The sequence below is a fragment of the Pyrus communis genome, chromosome 17, assembly GCF_041283825.1.
Source record: "Pyrus communis isolate YQ-2024b chromosome 17, ASM4128382v1, whole genome shotgun sequence".
In the NCBI taxonomy this organism is placed as follows: domain Eukaryota; kingdom Viridiplantae; phylum Streptophyta; class Magnoliopsida; order Rosales; family Rosaceae; genus Pyrus; species Pyrus communis.
In genome coordinates, this window is record NC_142581.1 from 4,273,446 (window position 1) to 4,296,290 (window position 22,845).

A 22,845-nucleotide genomic window follows, 5' to 3' on the forward strand; every position below is an offset into this window, starting at 1 on the left:
TTGTTACTGACATAGAAACTTTAAACTAAGATGGTGACGCCACTTGTTAGAAGACAAGTGTTGGATGCATTTTGATTTTATTGTGATTTTATTGCCACAATGGGCTAAATGGTGTCAATACAAAAATATAAACAAAGATTCTATGAAGTATGAACCATAGTGAGCTCAATGGTGCCCGCATACAACCGTAAGATACTCAATTTATGACAGCACTTGAGATTTGACGCAAAAGATGTCTCAGATATACATTGGATGGGTTCCTTTTCCGAAGAACTTTGCTCACTACTACTAGTTTAGGCGGTAGTGTCATTGAAGAAGGCCACCTGATTGTCATTTGTGACTATTCCTTTCAATGCAACTCTGATGAAGCTGCAACACCAACTCAAGGGCATTTACAACGTCGTTCATTGACGGCCGTTCGATTCCTTTATCATGTATGCAACTCATAGCAATATCAACGAACACATTCAAACACTTGATTTCAATCTCACCCTTCAAATTTGGATCAATGATTTGGTTAAGTGTTCCGTCTCCATGACAAGTCCTAGCCCACTCAGCTAAGCTCATTTGCCTTGTCTCCACCGTATGCATTAGAGCCGGTCTCCCACACAAAACCTCAAACAACACAACACCGAATGAGTATACATCAGACTTCACAGTTAGCTGTTGAAGTCGAAAATATTCCGGATCCAGATACCCGAAACTGCCTTTGACCATCGTACTTATGTGAGTCTTAGATGTGGTAGTCATCCCCATTTTTGACAAGCCGAAATCCGAAATCTTTGCCACCCATTTCTCATCCAACAAGATGTTGGTGCTCTTAACGTCACGGTGGATAATAGTGCCCTTGGTTCCACTGTGAAGGTAGTGCAGCCCACGAGCTGCACCAATACAAATCAGAAGTCGTTGCGCCCAGGAAAGAGGTGGGTTGTTTGTGTGGTAGAGATGGCTGGCGAGGGTCCCACGTGCCATGTAATCGTATACTAAGATCATCTCATCTTCATCCGCACAATATCCAATCAGAGACACCAAATGGCGATGGCGGAGTTGGGAGAGCAGCTCGATTTCTGTCTTGAACTCGCGTGCTCCTTGTGATGATTCGGGTTTCAACCGTTTGATTGCAACGGTTGTGGTCTCACCATCAGTGATGCATCCTTTGTATACGTTTCCAAAGCCTCCAACTCCGATAATACACATGTCGTTGAAGTTTTTGGTGGCGGATTTGATCTCTTTCAGTGACACATAAAGACATAAATCAGAAGGTAAAGTTGACCTGCAGGTCATTGTTGACTTGGTCGTCGTGCAATTGGCGCCCGAGGACTTCGCTTTCCATAGTAGTCGGAAAATCAAGAATCCGAGGATAAAGATCAGGACAAGTATGCCGGAAACTTCACCAGCAACGATTTCAAACACCGTCTTCTTTGACGAATTATTTGGGGGGCTTTGCGACTCCACTGGTTTGGATGGAGCTGGGACATGGTTCGGTCCGCCGAGATTACCATTTGAATCATTCAGTTTGAAGATTTCGAGCCCATTCAATAATATTCCTTTGTTGTACTTGTCCTTCAGTGCGATAGAAAGATTTGTTTTCTTCCCCATGCTTTCATGGCCAACCATTGACACAACGTAATCTTTGTACACAGGAATCCCACTGCCATGGCCACGATCACAGGTCCATAAGAAGACGTCTGCTCTTTTTTCAACTGTTTGCTTGTCTATGTAAATTTGAAACTCTTCTCCGGGTTCGTGCCAACTACAAAAATGCATTCTAATCAGGTAAGAAAACTTGGAATCTACAGGGAAGTCCCAGGTGAGGTTGTACCCAATGTTCCTGCTGGTTGGTTCCAATTCCGCTCTAATCGACAGGCCTGTTTGGTAAACTTGTTCCGGCGCCGCATATGCTGGTATTACGGCAAAGTCAGGTTGACTACCGAATTCTTGTAGGTGACTGCGCACACTTAAACTTAGCGGCTGTAAGTAATTTATCTCCACTTCCGAACCATCCCAGCGGCGGTACATGCCAGTGTCTTGAGTGGATAAGATTGGTGGTCCACCGATGTTTATTCGGTGGAGCATCTCTAGGGCAGTGTTGTTCTCTATGCGAAACTTATTTTCTTCGGTGCATACTTTCTTGTTGTGCCTATTGGAGCTTGGGGCAGGAGTGTAGTAAAGATTGCTCGGCATGGATACAATTTCGATTCCGTTGACAAAGGCATACGCATCTGGACTTGCTGCCATGCTTGGAGAAAATGTGATGTTCAGGCTCTTTGTGTCATCAACGTTCAAACAGAACTCTCTGTACAAAGTGTCAACCCCATAAGCATCTGCAGTGACTGAAGCATTGAAGTCGTGGAGAAAGGTAAAGCCACCGGCTTTGACAGAGAATAGTGCTTTGGATCGTTCGAAGTTAGGGCCATAAGAAACCGGGCGGAAATACAACCGGACGAACTTTTGGCCGGCAGTTTTGAAGGAAAATCTGTAAGTAAATTCAGAGTGAGAAAGCCGTGCCCAGGTATAAGGTACTTTGATGAAGGAGGAGGTGGACGATGGAGGGGCTTCTCTAACAATGGATTTGCTAGCAGCTTGGTGTTCTTCTAAGGGGGAGTATATCGAGTACATATCTCCAGTCCAATATTGCTTATCTTGCATTAGGGGGCCCGTATAGCCGCATGCAACAGTGATAAAGTCGACTGGAGTGTATACAAGCGACAAGTCGTCTTGGGCCACGAGTAAGGTAAGGATCATGAGCAGAAACAGTGGTGAGAGGAGAAGACGAGGCAAACACGGTTTTATGGTTGTATAAACGTGTTTGCTGCTTGTAAAAACGTTCTTCATGATATATATATATATATATAGAGAGAGAGAGAGAGAGAGAGAGATCAAATGGATGAGGGTGAGGGGTTGAACTAATGGCGATGGAGGATGAAGCTCGAAAATTGGTTATAATACGTAAGCTGGTTGGGTTTTTGTCTTGTTTTTCGTTATGAACTGTGTGTGAACATGAGAAATATACTTGTTTCTCTTTTGTCATAATTAAGTTTGAAGAAACTTCCTGGAAATTAATCTAAATAATTTTCTTTTCTTTTATTTAACATTTTTTTTCTTTTGATAACGACGCAGGCGGTATCGATAAGTCAAGATTTTTGACAAACATAGTATTATTTCCGATTATTGATTATTTTTAAATGAAATTCTTATTTTACAAATAAGTTAATAGAAAAGTTGACAAAGATAATGAAATTGACCATTTAGTGGAACGTAAGATCAAACTTAATTCTAAGATCTGAGAAACTATTATTAGTGTTCAGGAATCAAAATAAAACTCACTATACGATTCAGGGACCACTTCTATAATTTAATCTAATATTAATTACTTTGAGTTGGATAGGGTAGGATAGAAAGTGAATATAGGTTGAATTATTAGCCAAATGTACATTAGTGGCATGTAGGCTTGCATTATTTCCATGTAGATCCAATCGTTGAAGATGCCAAATCAATAATGGCTCCGATCGCTGGAGTTTATCCTTCCCATGTGTGCTGCCAAGCCAACATCATTGCATACTACTTAGCTCAATATGCCTTTAACACTCGTTGGTTTTTTTTTTTTTTTTTTTTTTTGTTTCTTTTTGGTTTGAAGATCTCCCGAAACCTCAAAACTAATCTTTAATTGAAATTTGTTGCCTCTGTTCGCAGCATATATGTTCATGTCAGCATTTGTTAAGGTAAAGTAAGCATTAAAAAGTTAGTAGCTTAGCTTATTTTGAACGCTGACTATACCTAACAAATACTGACATGGAAAGAATACAAGCCTACATGTCACTCCACTAATATCCATTTGGCAAACACAATTGGCTTTGTTTTGTTGCATGAGTACAATAATTGTGACTATATTCGATTCGTCTGTCCAAAGTCGTTGTGGAAAAAAAACACTGGAAAAAAAAAAGGTTAAAAAAGAAGAGAGAAAGAAATGAGTTGTGTTGAAGCATAACTAGGGCAGTTTCCAGTCTTTTTCCTCTGTCACTCATATTGGAAGCGTATCTTCTTCTCACTGCGGTAGTAACTCCGACAAGAAAACTCATAAAACAATAATAAACTAAAAAGTACAGCAATTTTTCAACATTATTTGCTATATAGATAGTGTGATGGAGATATCTGATGAATAATAAACATGAATCATGTGTTAAAGAAATCAACCCCATCTCATTGAAAGACCTACACAAATCTAGAATAAAGAATTCTAGAACAAAGAATTCTAGAACATTCACTAAAGTTGGTTAGCTAGATTATCCAAGTTAAATTAAAGTAGTCCTTTGTAGAAATGACTAGAAGGTTGTTTCTTAAGTTGGTGGAAGAGTCTAGAAGAATGGTGAGGTTTCCACCAACATGCAAGATTAGTGTAGATAATTCTAGCTTAGGAAGTTAGTGGAATTATCTAAATATCTCTAGTATGATGTTTCCATGCTTCTCCAAGGTTCCATCCATGCCTATAAAAGGAGAAGGCATCCACACCATTTGTATCAACAATCTGTTGTGCCAAGAAAGCACCAAAATCTTTTGGAACCAACTCAAGCTAACCCACAGGAAATATATCAAATAGAAATGCAAGAACAAAATATAAAAGACACCAAGATTTTAACGAGGTTCCTCCACAGTCAGTGTAACTGGAGTACGTCCTCGGAGCAGTAGGAGCTCACCCAATAATCCACTATCAACCAAATGGGAGTTTACAAAGTGTTGGCAATCTCACAACCCAAAAGCCCAATACACCCAATAGCTCTCACACACCAAAGAAACAAATAGAGAAAGAAATATAATGAATAATTTCTTCTCTATACATCTAGCTCAAAGCTATTACAACAACAACTACTTTGATGGATGATTACTAACCAAATGAAGCAGCAGTTTCTTCTTCCTTTTGGGCTCTCTGCAACTCTCCTTCTCTCTGCAGAAAAATGAGCTCTCTTTCTTCCTCCTTGTTTTTCTTCCAAACCAAAAATGAATGAGCTCTCTTTCTAAAAAGCAAATTCTCTCTTTCTTTGAACCAACACCCACGGGTGGTGAAGACAACAAAACATCTTTTCCCTTTTTTTCTCCCCAAAGAAGGAAAGATGTTTTCTTCTTTTTGGTTTGTTTATTATAAAGATATGGCCACTTGGCCACATAATCCAACAATCTCCACCTTGGCCAAGTTCCGAAAACACCATGATAAACCAACCAACACAATTGACACAAAAAAACACTCCTAAACACTAGCAAGAGAACAACTCATGCAGAGCCAATTCTCCAAAACTCGTACTGCTCAACGCCTTCTTTATATAGGCAAAATGTGAGCCAAGTTCAAGCAATGAACAAACTTGGCTACACCAACAACCTTAGTCAACATATCAGCGGGGTTGTCTTTAGTTGGAATCTTCTGGAGAATGATTTCTCCTTCACCAACAACTTCACGAACAAAGTGATAACGCACATCTATGTGCTTGGTCCTCGCATGATGAACCTGATACTTAGCCAAATAAATGGCACTCTGACTATCACAATGCACCTCCACCTGCTTCTGATCAACCCCCAAATCTCTAATCAGCCCATGTATCCAAATGGCCTCCTTTATAGCTTCAGCAACTGCCATATATTCAGCCTCTGTAGTAGACAAAGCAACAGACGACTGCAAAATGGACCTCCAACAAACTGGCCCTTTAGCCATAGTAAACACATAGCCTGTAGTAGACTTCCTTCCATCCAGATCACCTGCATAATCTGAATCAACATAACCAACTGCAAAATGACCAATACCAGAGTCATCTCTCTCAAAGCATAAACCAACGTCTCGAGTACCATGGAGATATCTCAATATCCATTTAGCTGCTTGCCAATGCTCTTTACCTGGATTATGCATATATCGACTCACCATGCCAACTGCATGAGCAATATCCGGTCTAGAGCATACCATTGCATACATCAAACTACCAACCAAATTTGCATATGGTATATCTTTCATTTGCAGCTTCTCTTTATCAGTTTTAGGACACTGTAGAGAACTTAATTTAAAATGAGGAGCCAAAGGGGTACTAACCGGTTTGGTTGAATCATGAACTCCAAACTTCCGAATCAACTTCTCAAGGTATTGTCTTTGATTCAAGCATACCAAACCTTTTTCTCTGTCTCTAGTGATCTCCATGCCAAGGATCTTCTTTGCTTCACCAAGATCCTTCATCTCGAACTCATTCTTCATTTGCTTCTTCAATTTCTCAATCTCTTCGACATTCTTTGAGGCAATCAACATATCATCAACATATATCAATAAATAAATGAAAGACCCATCTTGCAACTTCTTGAAGTACACACAATGATCATATTGACTTCTAGAATAATTTTGGCCTCTCATAAATTTATCAAACCTCAAATACCATTGTCTTGGAGATTGCTTCAAGCCATAAAGTGATTTCTTCAACTTGCAAAACAAATTTTCTTTCCCTTTCACTTTATACCCATCCGGTTGACACATATAGATCTCTTCATTCAAATCACCATGTAGGAAAGCCGTCTTCACATCGAGTTGCACAAGCTCAAGATCATATTGTGCAACAAGAGCTAACATAATGCGAATTGAGGAGTGCTTCACAACTGGAGAAAATATTTCGTTGTAGTCAATGCCCTCCTTTTGTGCATACCCTTTAGCAACTAATCTTGCTTTGAATCTCACATTGATTTTCTCATCAGCATCTTCCTTCTTGGCATACACCCAGTTACATGAAAATAAGCAGGTGAACCAAAAATACGAATATAATCATAATCAGTAGAAGGTTTTCCAGTCCATACCTCCATTGGCGTCTTACCCTGAACAGCAGCTGAGGGTAATCGGTTGATGATGTGACATGCATAAGTAACTGCCTCTGCCCAAAATGACTTGCTCAAACCCGACTGAGACAACATGCATCTAACCTTCTCAAGCAAAGTTCGATTCAATCTTTCTGCAACTCCATTTTGTTGTGGAGTTCCCCAGACACTAAAATGTCTCACAATCCCTTCCTCTTTGCAAACTTTAAAGAAAGGGTCGGATGTGTATTCACCACCATTATCCGATCTCAAAATCTTAATCTTTCTCCCAGTCTGGTTCTCAACCATTTTCTTCCAACCCAAGAAAATGCTCAACACTTCACTCTTGTGCTTCATAGTGTAGACCCAAGACCTTCTTGAATAATCATCAACAAAGGTCACGAACCAATGTCTACCACTCAAAGAGGGAGTCTTTGTAGGACCCCAAACATCCGAATGCACATAATCAAGAATGCCCTTCGTCTGATGTACAGCAGTACCAAACTTCACTCTAGTTTGCTTCCCCAAGACACAATGCTCACAGAAATCAAGCTTACAAGTCGTGGCACCTTTTAGAAGACCTTGTTTCACAAGCCCTTGTAGAGCTTTCTCACCGGCATGGCCTAATCTCATATGCCACAGTCTAGTAGTATCAGAATCGGATGTGCCCATATTTTCTAAGACTACAGATGCTTCACCTGTCACAGTGCTTCCTTGCAATAAATACAAATGGCCACATCGAGGAGCTTTCATCACAACAAGTGCACCATAAGTCACCTTCAATGTCTGCCCATCTGAATGAAACCTGAAGCCCTTGGCTTCCAAAGTTCCTAAAGAAATAAGATTTTTCTTCAAATTCGGTACATACCGAACACCTGTCAACTCTTTAACCATGCCATCATGCAACTTCAAACGGACTGTACCAATCCCTTTTGTTGTGCAAGGATTGTCATCTCCCATGAACACAACACCGCCATCAAACTCTTTCAAGCTTGAAAACCAATCCTTGTGAGGAGTCATATGATGAGTACAACCCGTATCCAACACCCACTTAGTAGCACAATCAAATGATGAGGAAGTGGTTAAAGCAAAATCAGAAAAATCTGTTTCAACCTCAGCAACATTAGCTTCAGAACTTTCTTTACCTTTGGTCTTCAATCTAGGACAATCTTTCTTCCAATGGCCCTTATTACGACAAAAGGCACATTCATCCCTTTCCAAAGGTTTTCTACCTTTAGAGTTTCCTCTAAGTCGAGACTGTGATTTTTTCCTGCTAGAAGAAGATCTCCTCTCCGATGATCTACCTCTAACAAATAAAGCTTCAGAGGTACTATCATGATTTTTATCTCTATGCCTCATTTCATAATTCATCAAGGCATTTGACACATCTTCAAATTTCACAGTTTCTTTACCATGCATAATAGTGGTAACAAAATGCTCATAAGAGTCCGGCAAGGAATTCAACAATATTAAGGCCTTATCTTCATCCTTAATATCCTCATCTAAATTTAACAAGTCGGCAATCAACTTATTAAAAGCATCAAGGTGTCTAATCATTTTTGTACCTTCTTTGTATTGGAAGCAGTAGAGCTTTTTCTTCAAGTGTAGCCGGTTCTCTGCACTCTTCGTCATATACTTGTCTTCCAATTTTTGCCACAACACACTTGCCAAAGTCTCCCGCATCACAAAATACTTCTGAGTTTTTGCAAGGCACAACCGAATTGAAGAGCAAGCCCACAAATTTAATTTCTCCCATTCCAGTTTCGACATAGCTTCAGGCTTCTCTCCCAAGGCGGCAAGAAGATCTTGTTGAGCCAACACATCTTTAACCTCACATTGCCACATCCCGAAGTTGTTTGTGCCATCAAACTTTTCCACTTCGAATTTTGCATTTTGCACCGTAGTTCTTGCAAACCCGGAGCTGCTTCCAAAAGGATTCTCATCTTGCCCGTCTGACATCTTTGGCAACTAGATAGTACCCAAGAGCAACCAGTGCTCTGATACCAATTGTTGTGCCAAGAAAGCACCAAAATCTTTTGGAACCAACTCAAGCTAACCCACAGGAAATATATCAAATAGAAATGCAAGAACAAAATATAAAAGACACCAAGATTTTAACGAGGTTCCTCCACAGTCAGTGTAACTGGAGTACGTCCTCGGAGCAGTAGGAGCTCACCCAATAATCCACTATCAACCAAATGGGAGTTTACAAAGTGTTGGCAATCTCACAACCCAAAAGCCCAATACACCCAATAGCTCTCACACACCAAAGAAACAAATAGAGAAAGAAATATAATGAATAATTTCTTCTCTATACATCTAGCTCAAAGCTATTACAACAACAACTACTTTGATGGATGATTACTAACCAAATGAAGCAGCAGCTTCTTCTTCCTTTTGGGCTCTCTGCAACTCTCCTTCTCTCTGCAGAAAAATGAGCTCTCTTTCTTCCTCCTTGTTTTTCTTCCAAACCGAAAATGAATGAGCTCTCTTTCTAAAAAGCAAATTCTCTCTTTCTTTGAACCAACACCCACGGGTGGTGAAGACAACAAAACATCTTTTCCCTTTTTTTCTCCCCAAAGAAGGAAAGATGTTTTCTTCTTTTTGGTTTGTTTATTATAAAGATATGGCCACTTGGCCACATAATCCAACACAATCAACCAAACAAGTAAGAATCAATCAATTAAGAAGACTAAGTGAGAGTGAGAAGTAGGAGTAGTCTTGTTAGGAGTGTGAGTGATCTAGAGTGTGTCTCTAGAAAGAGTGAGTGTCATTGCTTCTAAAGTGTCTTTGAGAGTTTTGAGTGTTGTAATATTTTGTGTGTGTAATTATTTGGGCCCGAAATAATATTGTTGGGCCGAGCACAGGTTTGGGCTTGGCCCAAAGCTATGTCAACTACTATGGGCTGCGTGATAGATTCCAGGCCAGTTAGCAGGGTCGGTCGAATCCTATCCTAAGAAGGAGTAATCCAGATAAACAAAAAGGTCGAGGAAGTCCTGGTGCAACCAGGATTCCCTGCCAGCAAGGAATAAAGCCTCGGAAGAGGGGAAAGTTCAAAGTCCTAATGGGAGTAGGTTTGTTCGAAGTAAAGTTGGAAAGGGACGATGACTCCCAATCCAGATAAGGGCGCGATTTGGTCTCAAGGAATGGGTGCTATAAATACAAGAAATCATGCAACAAAGAAGGACCTTCAATTCAACATACAATTGCCCTGTGCAAAGCTTCTCAAATACCTTGAGATTTTTTCCTTTTCTTTTTCTGCCAACACACCTTCAATTTGGATAAACAGCACTGTGGAGGCACCCGGCTAACACCTTCAGTTTGGATAAACAGCACTGTTGCAGCAGAATCAGCCGACCGAGAAGTACCTTCAGTTTGGATAAACAGCACTGCGTCGAGGCCGTTACCTATCTAAGTCTCGGCCGAGAAGGGTTTTCGAACCCTTGTTGGTAGAGGTCACCTTGCTAGCCCTCTCGGCGTAGTAAGGTGTTACGAATTGCGTTATTCGGCGTACTGGACGCCGAGTGATTTTATGATTGGATACTCACAAGTGAGTTTCAGAGTTCAGCATTCCGACGGCCGAACTCCATTCACCATCAAGACATACATCACATTTGAGTACCTGTGTCCATATAGTTTGGTCTCGATTCGACGTGCCTATACTCTTACGAATATAATCACAGTGACCGAATCGGGCTCCGACGATTTGTGAACTTCGCAGAATTAGTAGCCTTGTCTTCAGGCTCTAGAACCCAAAGACCGAGAGTGTTCCTTCCTCGGTCGCAGTCGCAAGATAAAGAAGTCAACAACGCGCTCAACGTGACATCAACGAATTTTACTCCTCGGCCGAGCTCGGTCGACGAGTTGGCACGCCCCGCATTCAACCGAATGACGTAGTTAGCTTATTAGTTACTCGGCCTGCACACCACATAGGTTTTGTAATTTTCAGAGTCAACAGTAATACAAGTAATTTTTTGCTTATGTTGTCTCTCCAACACTTGTGTTAGAGTTGTGTACTCTAAGTTTTTCCCAACAGCATGATGAAGTTAGTAGCTGAACTTGACATCTATCTAAAATTATTTGGCTGTTGAAATGAATAAATAACTATACATTGTTTAAAAGAAAAAAAGAAAGGAAATTGACTATGATAGAAGGTTTTTCAAACTTTGTTTGTTGAAATCGAAAGGCATGAACGATAGGGGGGAGAATGAAAAAAGTCTAAGGCATCCTTGTTTGTATAGCATACACCATGCAAGGTTTCGACTTTCCGATCGAAAAAAAAGGGGGAAGGAGAAGAGGAGTGAGAGTTTTATTAGGGTGTTTGCTGTTGGGGTTCTTCATGATTGTAAAAAAACATAGGGTGAGGTGTTGCCTGTTTAACTTATTTTCTCACTGGAATTTGGAGTCTCTTGACGAAGCCGTTTACACTGCCTATTCGCATTATTTGTCTACACAAAGTCTGCGTAGAAAAAAAAAAAAAATTGCGCTGAAAAATGATTAGGAGCAGTTTCCACACTTTTTCCTCCATCACTCACTCAATGTATATCTTCTTCGCACAGTAGGTGGTTCTTAAAAGGGACCCCGTCAATTCAATCAGAGGATGTGGTTGGAGAATGATACCGATCGAAGACTTGACTGAATTGCGTTCTTGATGCTGAGATAGGGACTTGAGTTATTTATTGTAGTTTATCTTCCTCACATTTTCATGCCTGCTTCATTTTTTCACATGCTACTTGGAAAACAAATTACTTAACCAGGAATTTAATTTTGTCCGAAGTCCAAATTAATTTATCTGCAATGGACTATTTAGTAAGGTTGTAAAAGACGCTAGGCCTAGTCGGGCAGTGAATTGGGGCCTAACGCCTAGACGGTTAGGAGAGAGCTTAGTCCTCACTAAGCAGATTTAAGTAAATTCGTTTAAATAAGTGTCTATCAATACTTGCAAAAAAACATAATTGTATTGGAACATTAAATTACAAAGTAAATTTATTATATATGGTTGTATAAACGTGTTTGCTGCTTGTAATAACGTTCTTCATGATATATATATATATATATATATATATATATATAGAGAGAGAGAGAGAGAGAGAGAGAGAGAGAGAGAGAGAGAGATGAAATGGATGAGGGTGAGGGGTTGAATTAATGGCGATGGAGGATGAAGCTCGAAAATTGGTTATAATACGTACCTGGTTGGGTTCTTGTCCTGTTTTTCATTATGAACTGTGTGTGAACATGAGAAATATACTTGTTTCTCTTTTGTCATAATTAACTTTGAAGAAACTTCTTGGAAATTAATCTAAACAATTTTCTTATCTTTTATTTAACAATTTTTTTTTCTTCTTATAACGACGCTGGCCAGTATCGAGAAGTCAAGATATTTCACAAACATAGTATTATTTCCAATTATTGATTATTTTTAAATGAAATTCCTACTTTACATTAAGTTAATGGAAAAGTTGATAGAGATAATGAAACGGACCTTTAGTGAAACATAACATCAAACTTAATTCAAAGACATTAGAAACTATTAGTAGCGTTCACGAACCAAAACAAAACTCGCTATACGATTCTACGACCGCTGCTGTAATTTAATCTAATATTAATTACCTTGAGTTGGAATTGGATAGGGTAGGATAGAAGTGAATATAGGTTCAATTTATTTGCCAAATGTACATTAGTGACATGTAGGCTTGTATTATTTCCATGTCAGCAATTGTTTTTTAAGAGAAACGATGCTTTCAAGAAGATTGAAGATAATGAAGAATTTGGGGCTGCTTGGGATATAGACATGAAGGTTAGAGGTATTGGAATAATAATTTGAGAGGGAAACGGAGAAAGCATTTGTTGAGGTACAGTAAGCATTAGAAAGTTAGTAGGTTAACCTATTTAGAACGCTGACCGTACCTAACAAATATTGAAACGGAAATAATACAAGCCTACATGTCACTCACTAATATACATTTGGTAAATACAATTGGCTTTGTTTTGTTGCATGAGTACAATAATTGTGATTGATTTGTTGCATGCCAGTCGTGAAGTATTTCGATTTGTCTGTTCAGAGTCGTTGTGGAAAAAAAAAAAGAAAAAAGTTAACAAAGAAATGAAAAGGACTTGCGTTGATGCATCACTAGAGCAGTTTCCAATCTTTTTCCTGTCATTCATATTGGATGTATGTCTTCTTATTTGCTATCGAGAGAGTGTGATGGAGATACGTCCCGAACGATGAATAATCAACATGAATCATGATGAAGTTAGTCGTTGAAGTTGACATCTACCTAAAATTATTTGGTTGTTGAAATGAAAAATAACTATAGATACTGTTCATAAAAAAAATGGAAATTGACTATGATAGAAAAAATTTCGAACTATGGTAGCTAAAATCGAAAGACATGAACTATAGGGGTAGAATTGATATTTCACCACCATTTTTGCCCAACGAAAGAAATCCGAAATATGCGTTTATGTATTATGTATATGGATATTGTGCATATGCATATCACTATTTCCTGTAGGCCAATTTGGCAACTTTTTGCTCAATATTATATGGAGTAAAATTTTCGTCAGTACGAGTGAAGGGAACGGCCCTTGTTCTTTGATTTCCATATAAAGGAAGAGATTTATCTTTGTCATGATTATCTGCCAAGTTGCTGAGCCACAAGTTACTAGACTACGTGCCGAAGCCCAAGAATGCGTGGTAATGGATGGGGTGGTTGGATTTGGTGTCCCTTATGCTTACTTCGGCCGAGGTCATATTGTCAAAGGTCTCGGAAAAAGGTACAATCTGCAGTGTTAGATGTTATGTACTCTTTAAATGGATAAAGAGGCTTAGTATTTCATTGCACGACGGTGCAGAGGTATTTCTTCCAATTCTCGTTCATCCACTATTATATTAATGTTTGCTTGAAGTTCCTTAGCCTAATTCCTTCAAAATTCTGCATGTGTTTTTGGTCAATTACTAAGATGCTTACCATTGTAGAAATCGAAATTGCTAATATTCTTATTATCAATATTGGATGACATGGACTTAGTGTCAACTTATTCAATTAATAACGACAATTAAATGCCATTTTAACGGTTTTGTAAATGCTAATCGTACACAAATTCATGTATTTTTTTTTTCCTTCCAGATCTTGAGTGCATATTTGCTGTTATCTGCAATGTTGTTACAAAGTCTGAAAGTCCAGATGAAGCACTGGAGATGGCAAAACTTACATCCTCAAAGATTCCTCAAAAACCAAGTGACAAGCCTGCATTGCGCTTAAAAGATGTATGATGCCACTGTGATCATGACTTTGACCTTTTTCTTTTCTTCTTTTTCTTTTTCTTTTTTTTATTTTTAATATACTTCTGACCATTTTCGTTTTTTTACAGTTTGTTCAATCTGTACAACGTACTGGAGAACCCATATAGCCGGTTCTTAGTCTACTTGAGTGCTCTTAATTTGGCTATCAATGGGAAGGTCACTGAACATGTCATCCCTTCATTCAAAAATATGGAAAGTTTTTTGAAAGAGTGGAATATTGGGATCTCTGATCAGAGGCAGTTATTTCTGACCATCGTTAATGTTCTGAAAGAACACAAAAAGTATGCTTTGTGATCTTTTCTCTATATAGACATGTCTCTCCTCGATTTGTTTTAAGAACAATTTCTTATATTTTCTGTTGTATTTTTAGCTTGGCAAAGGAGTCTTTCAAATTCCTGACCAAGTACTTGGCGACTTTTTCTGGTGAAGATGTGCATACATTGAGTGAAGCCAAAGAGGAAGCTGTACACACAATTGTGGAATTTGTGAAGGCCCCAGACATGCTTCAGGTATTTTTGTAGGATCTTGTGGAATCTCAAAGATTTTTTTAAACTAATTCTTTACTCCATGTTTCTCTTTGGTGACTGTTCATTCTATTTTTATGTGGTGGAGTTTAGAATCGACTCTTTATAGACATTATTGTTTTTCTGGCATTTTGAAGAAGCTGCTATGCTTCTTCTGCAGTTACATATAATATCTGTATAAACACGACGGAGTGCTGGTTTAATATCATCACTTCCAAACAACTGGGTGTTTGGCATTTGGCTCTGATGATCAAATTCCCCCCTTCCATTAGGCATTTAGATAACCGATATGTTGGTTTTGTTATGCTTCAGTGCGACTTGCTAAATATGCCTGCTGTAGAGCAACTGGAGAAGGATGCTAAGCATGCATTGGCATATCAGCTTATGAAGATCTTTCTGACTAAGAGGCTGGATGCTTACTTGGAGTTTCGGGCTGCAAATTCTGATTTACTGAAAAGCTACGGTAAAGTTTAGTTTCATCTTGTTGGTATTTGACAGTTTACTAACTCAATACCAAAATATGTGGGTGATAAGTTTACAAACTCTATCACACCTCTATCGCTTTGCACTCTCAAATAAAATTGGACAAAGAAAGAAATAGAGAAAGGAGGGAAGCAACAAGCTTTGGCAAAACACTTGGACTTTGATATATGAAAAAAGGTTTACAAACTATTGGAATAAGAAAGCTTACAAGCTTCTTCACAATTGGAAGTGGGATTTGGATGTGATGATATACAATGCTTGAGAGCTTGGGTATTTATAGCAAACCAAATGATTAAACTAAGATTATTTATTACCACACAAAACACATTAATTGCACCTAATAATTTTTATTCAACCATACCTAACATTGCCTAACTTTCCATGCCTAACTTTGACATTGATTTTCAACAATAGCTAGCACCAACTTGTTTTGAGTTGAATTTCCAACACACCTCCTCAAATCAAAACGCCTTCATTCCTAGCATTTCACGCAGTAGCCGGAATGTTTCAATTGGCAATGGCTTTGTGAAGATGTCTGCCACTTGTTCCTTGGTGTGACAGTAGACAAGTTCAATTGTCTTTTGCTTCACATGGTCCCTTAGAAAATGGAACCTGGTATCAATGTGCTTGCTCCTTCCATGTTGAACAGGATTCTTTGCAAGTTTGATTGTAGACACGTTATCTACGTGAATCACAGTCGATTCCACTTGTGGATGACACACTGACTTCAACAGATTTCTTAACCAAATTGCCTCACACACGGTTGAGGCTACAGCAACATACTCGGCTTCACATGATGACAAAGCAACAATTGATTGCTTCTTTGAAGTCCATGAGAAAGCTGTTGATCCTAGAAAAAACACATAGCCAGTTGTGCTTTTCCTTTCATCTTGGTCACCTCCCCAATCACTATCTGAATAACCAAATAATTTTGCATCTTCACCAAAATTATAAAATAGACCATAGTTTAGAGTACCTCTTATGTACCTCAAAATTCTCTTGGCGGCCAGCCAATGAGACTCCCTTGGTGTTTCCATGTATCGACTCACGAGTCCAACACCATAAACTATATCAGGTCTTGTGATTGTAAGGTACCTTAGGCTTCCAACGAGGCTTTTGTACACTGTTGAGTTTACAAACTCACCCTCTCCTCCTTTGGACAGCTTCAATCCAGTTGCGACTGGGGTATTGACAGTGTTGCACTTGTCCATATTGAACTTCTTCAATATGTCTCTCATGTACCTTTGTTGAGAGATGTAGATACCATCACTTTCTTGCTTCACTTCTATGCCAAGAAAGTATGACATTAATCCATTGTCAGTCATCTCGAATTCACTGAACATGGATTGTTTGAACTCATGGAACATTGCCTCATTGTTTCCTGTAAACAATAAATCATCTACATAGAGACAAATAATTAAGAACTCCCCTTTTTCACCATTCTTCATGTAAACTGAATGCTCGTATGGACATTTCTGAAATCCATTTTGGTGAAGGTAGTTGTCGATCCTTGAGTTCCAAGCTCGTGGTGCTTGCTTGAGGCCGTACAAAGCCTTCTTCAAACGATACACCTTATCTTCTTCTCCTTGTACTTGGAAGCCTTCCGGTTGTTCCACGTACACTTCTTCCTCAAGTACTCCATTAAGGAAGGCTGACTTGACATCTAGTTGATAAATTTTCCATTTATGATGTGCGGCAAGAGAGATTAGCAATCTTACCGTGTCAAGTCTCGCAACTGGAGCATAGACTTCATCATAGTCCACTCCATACTTCTGTTTGTAGCCCTTTGCTACAAGCCTTGATTTGTATCGATCCACACTCCCATCTGCAGTGCGTTTGATCTTGTAAACCCACTTGACACCAATAGCCTTCTGATTTGGTGGGAGCGTTGTCAGCTCCCAAGTGTCATTCTTCTCGATGGCATGGATCTCTTCTTCCATGGCTTTCTTCCAACAATCTTCTTCCACAGCTTCATTGAATGAGAAAGGCTCGTGGTCTGCATACAAGCAGAAAAAGTTGGTTTCTTCTTCTTCTTCTTGTCCATAAATCTCTGTGAGACTCCTTAACCTCACTGGAGTTGAGGAGCTGCTTTCCTCACTAGATGTAGGACCACTTCTTGCAATTCTGTGCACTGGAGTTGTTGTGATTGTTTGAGCAGGCTGTTGCTCAATCGGTGGTACAACTTCTGGTTCTTCAAAATCAGTGGAGACGATCTTCTCTTTACTGACTTCTTTGTTGTTCCACGTCCATGTCTCTTCCTCACTGAAGATGACATCTCTACTAACCACTAGTTTGCCAGTTACTGGTTGTAGAGCTTGTATGCCTTGGACTCTTCACTATAGCCCACAAACACACACTTCTCACCTCTATCATCAAGTTTCCTCCTCTTGGCTTCTGGAACTTGAGCATATGCAACACACCCAAAAATTCTTAGGTGTGTAACATTCGGCTTGTATCTACTCCAAGCCTCTTGTGGTGTCATCCTCTTGACACTCTTTGTTGGACATCGATTCAACAAATAAATCGAACAAGCTACAGCTTCTGCCCATAACTCTTTTGGCAAATTCTTCTCCTTAAGCATGGACCTTGTCATGTCAAGGATGGTTCGATTCTTTCTTTCGGCTATCCCATTTTGCTGTGGGGTATAGGCAGCAGTAAGTTGATGCCTAATTCCTTGCTCCTTGCAGTATGCTTGGAAAGCATTGGAGGTGTACTCTCCACCTCTATCTGATCTCACAGCCACAAGCTTGTGGTTACTTTCTGCCTCTGTGAGTGCCTTGAACTCCTTGAAAATTTTTAGGGCAGCTGACTTCTCCTTGAGAAAATAGACCCAAGTCTTTCTACTGAAATCATCAATGAAGGTAATAAAATACCTATTACCTCCATAAGACATGGGATCCAATGGACCACATATATCTGTGTGCACCAACTGCAGTGGTGCCTTTGCTCTCCATGTATCACCAACAGGGAACGATAGTCGTGCTTGCTTGCCAAGCACACAACCTTCACATACTTGGCGTGTGGCTTCAATCTGGGGTAGACCACGAACCATTCCTCCACTTGACAGCAACTTTAGGCCATTGAAATTAAGATGGCCAAATCGAAGATGCCATTTCCATGACTCATCTTCCATTACACCGATGTTGCAGCTTCCAATCTTTGTGTTCAAATTCAACGGAAACATCCGGTTCTTTGACATTCGAACACGTGCAATAAGTTTTCTCCTTGCATTCCTGAGAGCGAGAAGCATGTTCTCCATATGTATAATGTACCCTTTCTGGAGCAGTTGACCAATGCTCAGAATGTTGCTCTTCATACCTGGTATGTAGTAGGTATCGGAGATGTATTCTTCTCTTCCATCCTTCTGGATGATCTTGATCTTCCCTTTGCCTTCAACTGGCAACTTTGAGGAGTCACCAAGACTTACAGATCCATAGGCCCCTTCTTTGAGTTCGGCAAAAAACTCCTTCTTTCCACACATGTGATTGCTTGCACCAGAGTCCAAATACCAAACATCTTGTTGGCTACTGGAATCATGGTGTGCTAGTAAGACTGTAAGTTCTTCATCAGTATTTCCACTTGATTCTGCCATGTTGACATGCTCACCATTTTTATGTGAACATTCATTGGCATAATGTCCATATTGCTTACAGTTGTGACACTGGATATGCGCCTTTCCTCGAGTAGATCTCCACTCCTGAGACTGACCTTGATTTTGTGCATAGCCTCGACCTCTTCCTCGGGCTCGTCCTCGGCTACGGTTGGATGAGCTCCCACGACGTGAGTTCCACTGCCCACGACCTTTATTTGGTTTGTCAATATTCAACTTTGACTCCAAAGCTTGCTCTAGCGTTGTGGGGCTTGCATTCTTCTGAATGCGTTGCTCGTGAACTAGGAGGGATCCTAGTAGCTCTTCTGCGCTCATCACCTCCAAATCCTTGGATTCCTTAATGGCAGTCACCACATGCTCAAACTTAGATGTGAGTGACCGGAGTATCTTCTCCACAACTCGTACTTCATCGAGTCTCTCGCCATTTCTCCTCATCTGATTTACTATCACAATGAGCCTTGAGTGATAGTCGGAGATGCTCTCCCCTTCATTCATATGAGCAGTTTCAAAATCTGCTCGAAGTGATTGTAACCTCACTTTCTTGACTCGATCTACTCCTTTGTAGATTGTACTGAGTGTATCCCATACTTGCTTGCTCGTTGTTGCTTCTGCAACCTTCTCGAACGTTGAATCTTCCAAACCCTGGTATAGAAGATACATCGCCTTTTGGTCCTTCTTTCGTAAGTCCTTGAGAGTGTTCCTTTGATCCGCAGTATATACGGCTTCTTGCTCGGCAGTGGGTACAACATACCCACTACTGACAACTTCCCATAGCTCCTGTGATCCAAACAATGCTTTGAATTGGATGCACCATCTTTCATAATTTTCTTTCTTCAATGTGGGAACTTGGAGTTGCACTAAGTTGGACGCCATAACTGCTGCACCTGCCAGAGTGGTATTCTGGCTCTGATACCAATTGTTGGTATTTGACAGTTTACTAACTCAATACCAAAATATGTGGGTGATAAGTTTACAAACTCTATCACACCTCTATCACTTTGCACTCTCAAATAAAATTGGACAAAGAAAGAAATAGAGAAAGGAGGGAAGCAACAAGCTTTGGCAAAACACTTGGACTTTGATATATGAAAAAAGGTTTACAAACTATTGGAATAAGAAAGCTTACAAGCTTCTTCACAATTGGAAGTGGGATTTGGATGTGATGATATACAATGCTTGAGAGCTTGGGTATTTATAGCAAACCAAATGATAAACTAAGATTATTTATTACCACACAAAACACATTAATTGCACCTAATAATTTTTATTCAACCATACCTAACATTGCCTAACTTTCCATGCCTAACTTTGACATTGATTTTCAACAATAGCTAGCACCAACTTGTTTTGAGTTGAATTTCCAACACATCTGACTGTGTTTTCTTCGGATTATATACGTTTTTCTGTTTGTCTAAATTATGCTTTCTGAAATGTTATAGGTCTTGTCCATGAAGACTGCTTAACTAAGATGAGGTTGATTTCCTTGATGGATCTTGGTTCTGATGAATCTGGACGGATTCCTTACGGTGCTGTCAGAGATACTCTGGAGGTTAGGTTGGCTTACCTTTCTCGTCCCAGAAGTTTTAATCTGACATCATGGTTAATTATGCTTCTGCACTTCTTTTTGGCAGATTAATGATGATGAAGTTGTGATAGGAGCATATTTATGCGACTTAATTGCTTGTTTTCATGCATTTATGTTATTAGTTCTTAGTTATTTTAGTTCTTTAAGCTTCTTTTGTGTGTTTTCAGGTTCATAAGACGTATTTAGCGAAAGGATGCATTTTGGAGCCTTTTAGAGCAGTTTTGGGCTTGTTATGGATAGCTTGTATATGGAGCAAGGTGGATGGACGAATTTGGAGTCAAAAGAGGTTAGAAACATGCTACAAATCAGAAAAGGGAAGTTCATGACAAAGAAGATAAGGAAAGTGCAAGAAAAGAGGAAACATTATCCAAAACCTTATCCAACCTTATCTTATCCAAACCTTATCCTATCTTATCCTAACCTAATCTTGTTCCCCCTTAATCCTAGCTACAAGTGGACCTAAAAACCTAATTTCTAGAAGCCCTTTCTGACCCTAAAAGGGTGCCACACCTTTCCCCCCTTTTTATGCCTTCTAGAATACCCAAAATCAGCCATAAGACACTTAGTTTCTAGAAGGCCCAATTTTGGACGAAAATTCTTAAACCTATTTCTGATTGGATTCTGAGTTTATTTGGCCCTTTTTCTCTTGGATTTGGATTGTATAAGTCCATATCTAAGATTGATTGGGCTAGGACTTAATTCCTAAACCCATGCCGCAACTTAGGGGCCCAAAAACACTTGTATCAGCTAGGGTTTCGGCCATGCTATATATATATATATATATATATATATATATATATATATATATATATCCATTAGTGTGCCGCACCCCCTAACACACACACCCTAGGCAGCCATTCATCATTCACCACAAAAATTCGTCCATTCAATTCCACACACATCGATTCATCCTAAAAACACCATTCTAGAGCCCAGAAATACAAGCAGCCGTTCCACCTTCTTCCACCCTCTTTGCCGAGTTCTCCACCACCTTCCAACCATCAAACACTCATCCACACTCAACCTACACCCCTTGCCGTGCCTCTACACCCCCCAAAATTCATTCTACATCATCAAAACAGCCCAGAAATCATCCCATCCAATCTGCCGCAAGCAAGAGAAAGGAGACAGTTTCACGCAATTGTTTGGCTCTTCATTCTGAGTTGTTGAACAATTTTAGGTGTATTCTATCTTATATTTCAATGTCTAATTCATGTAATCTTTGTTTTGCTTTGAGTATGATTGGCTAAATTCGTTTTGGCTAAGGGTGTATTTGAAACCATAATTATATATGTGAAATAAGTTGATTACTTCCAGTTATCGTTGCATAAGTCGTGAATACAATTTGCTTAACCGTTTGATTTAGAACTTATTCTTGTATGTTGATTGAGAGTGCACGCTTAATTTGCATGCTTGAATTTGGTGCTAGGATATAAGTTTGTTTCACCTAATCGTTATGAATTTATATTCACAAGTAGTGAAGGTCGCTAGTCACGATCATGTTAAGTAGATTCCTGGCAAGAGTATCATGTTTTTCATAGTTACAAATGCCTTGTTGATGCTTATGATTTCCAAAGAACGTAATGATTCTAACTTGTGTCTTTATCATGCTGTTCATATAGAGAACTTGTTAGGAATAATTTGTTTGCGATGCATATTCATCCAATTCAATGATTCTAGGGAAATCTGAAGGTTAATTTAAGCGGACCTAATTAACTTGGAGTGTCGAGGTTCATAACTTATTGAATTGATAACTGGAAATTGATTTACGTTGCATATATTTCATGTGTGGAGAAGAACCCCTTAGCTATCCCCTCATCCATTGATTCATCACAAATTTATCTTACAATCTGTTTTCTTTACAATCTGCCCATTAAGTTTACTTTCGTCCAAACACAATCCCCCCATATTTTGTTGAGTCTTAGTCATTCAAATCTGTCTTATTTTGTGTTTTTAAATATTTGGAGTCACAAGCACTTCCAAATTCGTCCAATTCAAGTTTTAGTTTCTGTTTGAGTCAATTTGATTGTTTTAGGTAGTTTTGAGTGTTTCAAATCTGTTTTGAGTCATAGTAGTCTTGTTAGAGTCTTCAAGTTTAGTTTTTGTGTTTTTAAGTCAATTTATATTAGATTAGCACCCCTAGTTAATCCCCGGTTAGAACGATCCCTACTTACATCATTACTACAATTGTCACAAATAGGGTTTGATTTGTGTGTCACATTCGTAACGCATCAAGTTGAACTTTGGGTGGTAAAGGCAATAACTGCTAAGTTGATGGACTGTAAAATGGACCAGATGAATCAAGTGGTGATTGTGAGGTTAGTTTGTGTTTCGTACCTTCTGCGTACACACAAAGATGCATATAGTTGTTTATTCATTCTTTTAGGCTTCTTTGTTCTTGAACTGAATTGGCCTTTCATCTGCAGCCACTGTACTGAGAGAGTATTTGGGGAAGAACAATGGCTTACACTAAGAACAAAGTTAGCAACTTGGAGGGTAAGTAACTTCGGCCGCTTTTTCATTA

The 22,845-nt window shown here is 39.3% G+C and overlaps 2 protein-coding genes across 2 annotated transcripts; one reads left to right on the top strand and one right to left on the bottom strand.

The window, feature by feature from the left end:
* Positions 1-65: 65 nt before the first annotated feature.
* On the bottom strand, positions 66-2,853 carry LOC148689294 (receptor-like protein kinase FERONIA). Its single transcript, XM_088688423.1, has 2 exons — positions 1,823-2,853; positions 66-1,753 (listed from the first exon to the last, which is right to left on the bottom strand). The coding sequence occupies exons 1-2, from the start codon at positions 2,833-2,835 to the stop codon at positions 331-333; spliced, it is 2,436 nt and encodes an 811-aa protein (XP_088544549.1). The 5' UTR covers positions 2,836-2,853; the 3' UTR covers positions 66-330.
* Positions 2,854-13,513: 10,660 nt separating this feature from the next.
* LOC137709233 (uncharacterized) lies at positions 13,514-15,117 on the top strand. Its single transcript, XM_088689444.1, has 4 exons — positions 13,514-13,590; positions 14,188-14,400; positions 14,490-14,628; positions 14,956-15,117. The coding sequence occupies exons 1-4, from the start codon at positions 13,514-13,516 to the stop codon at positions 15,115-15,117; spliced, it is 591 nt and encodes a 196-aa protein (XP_088545570.1).
* Positions 15,118-22,845: the final 7,728 nt, after the last annotated feature.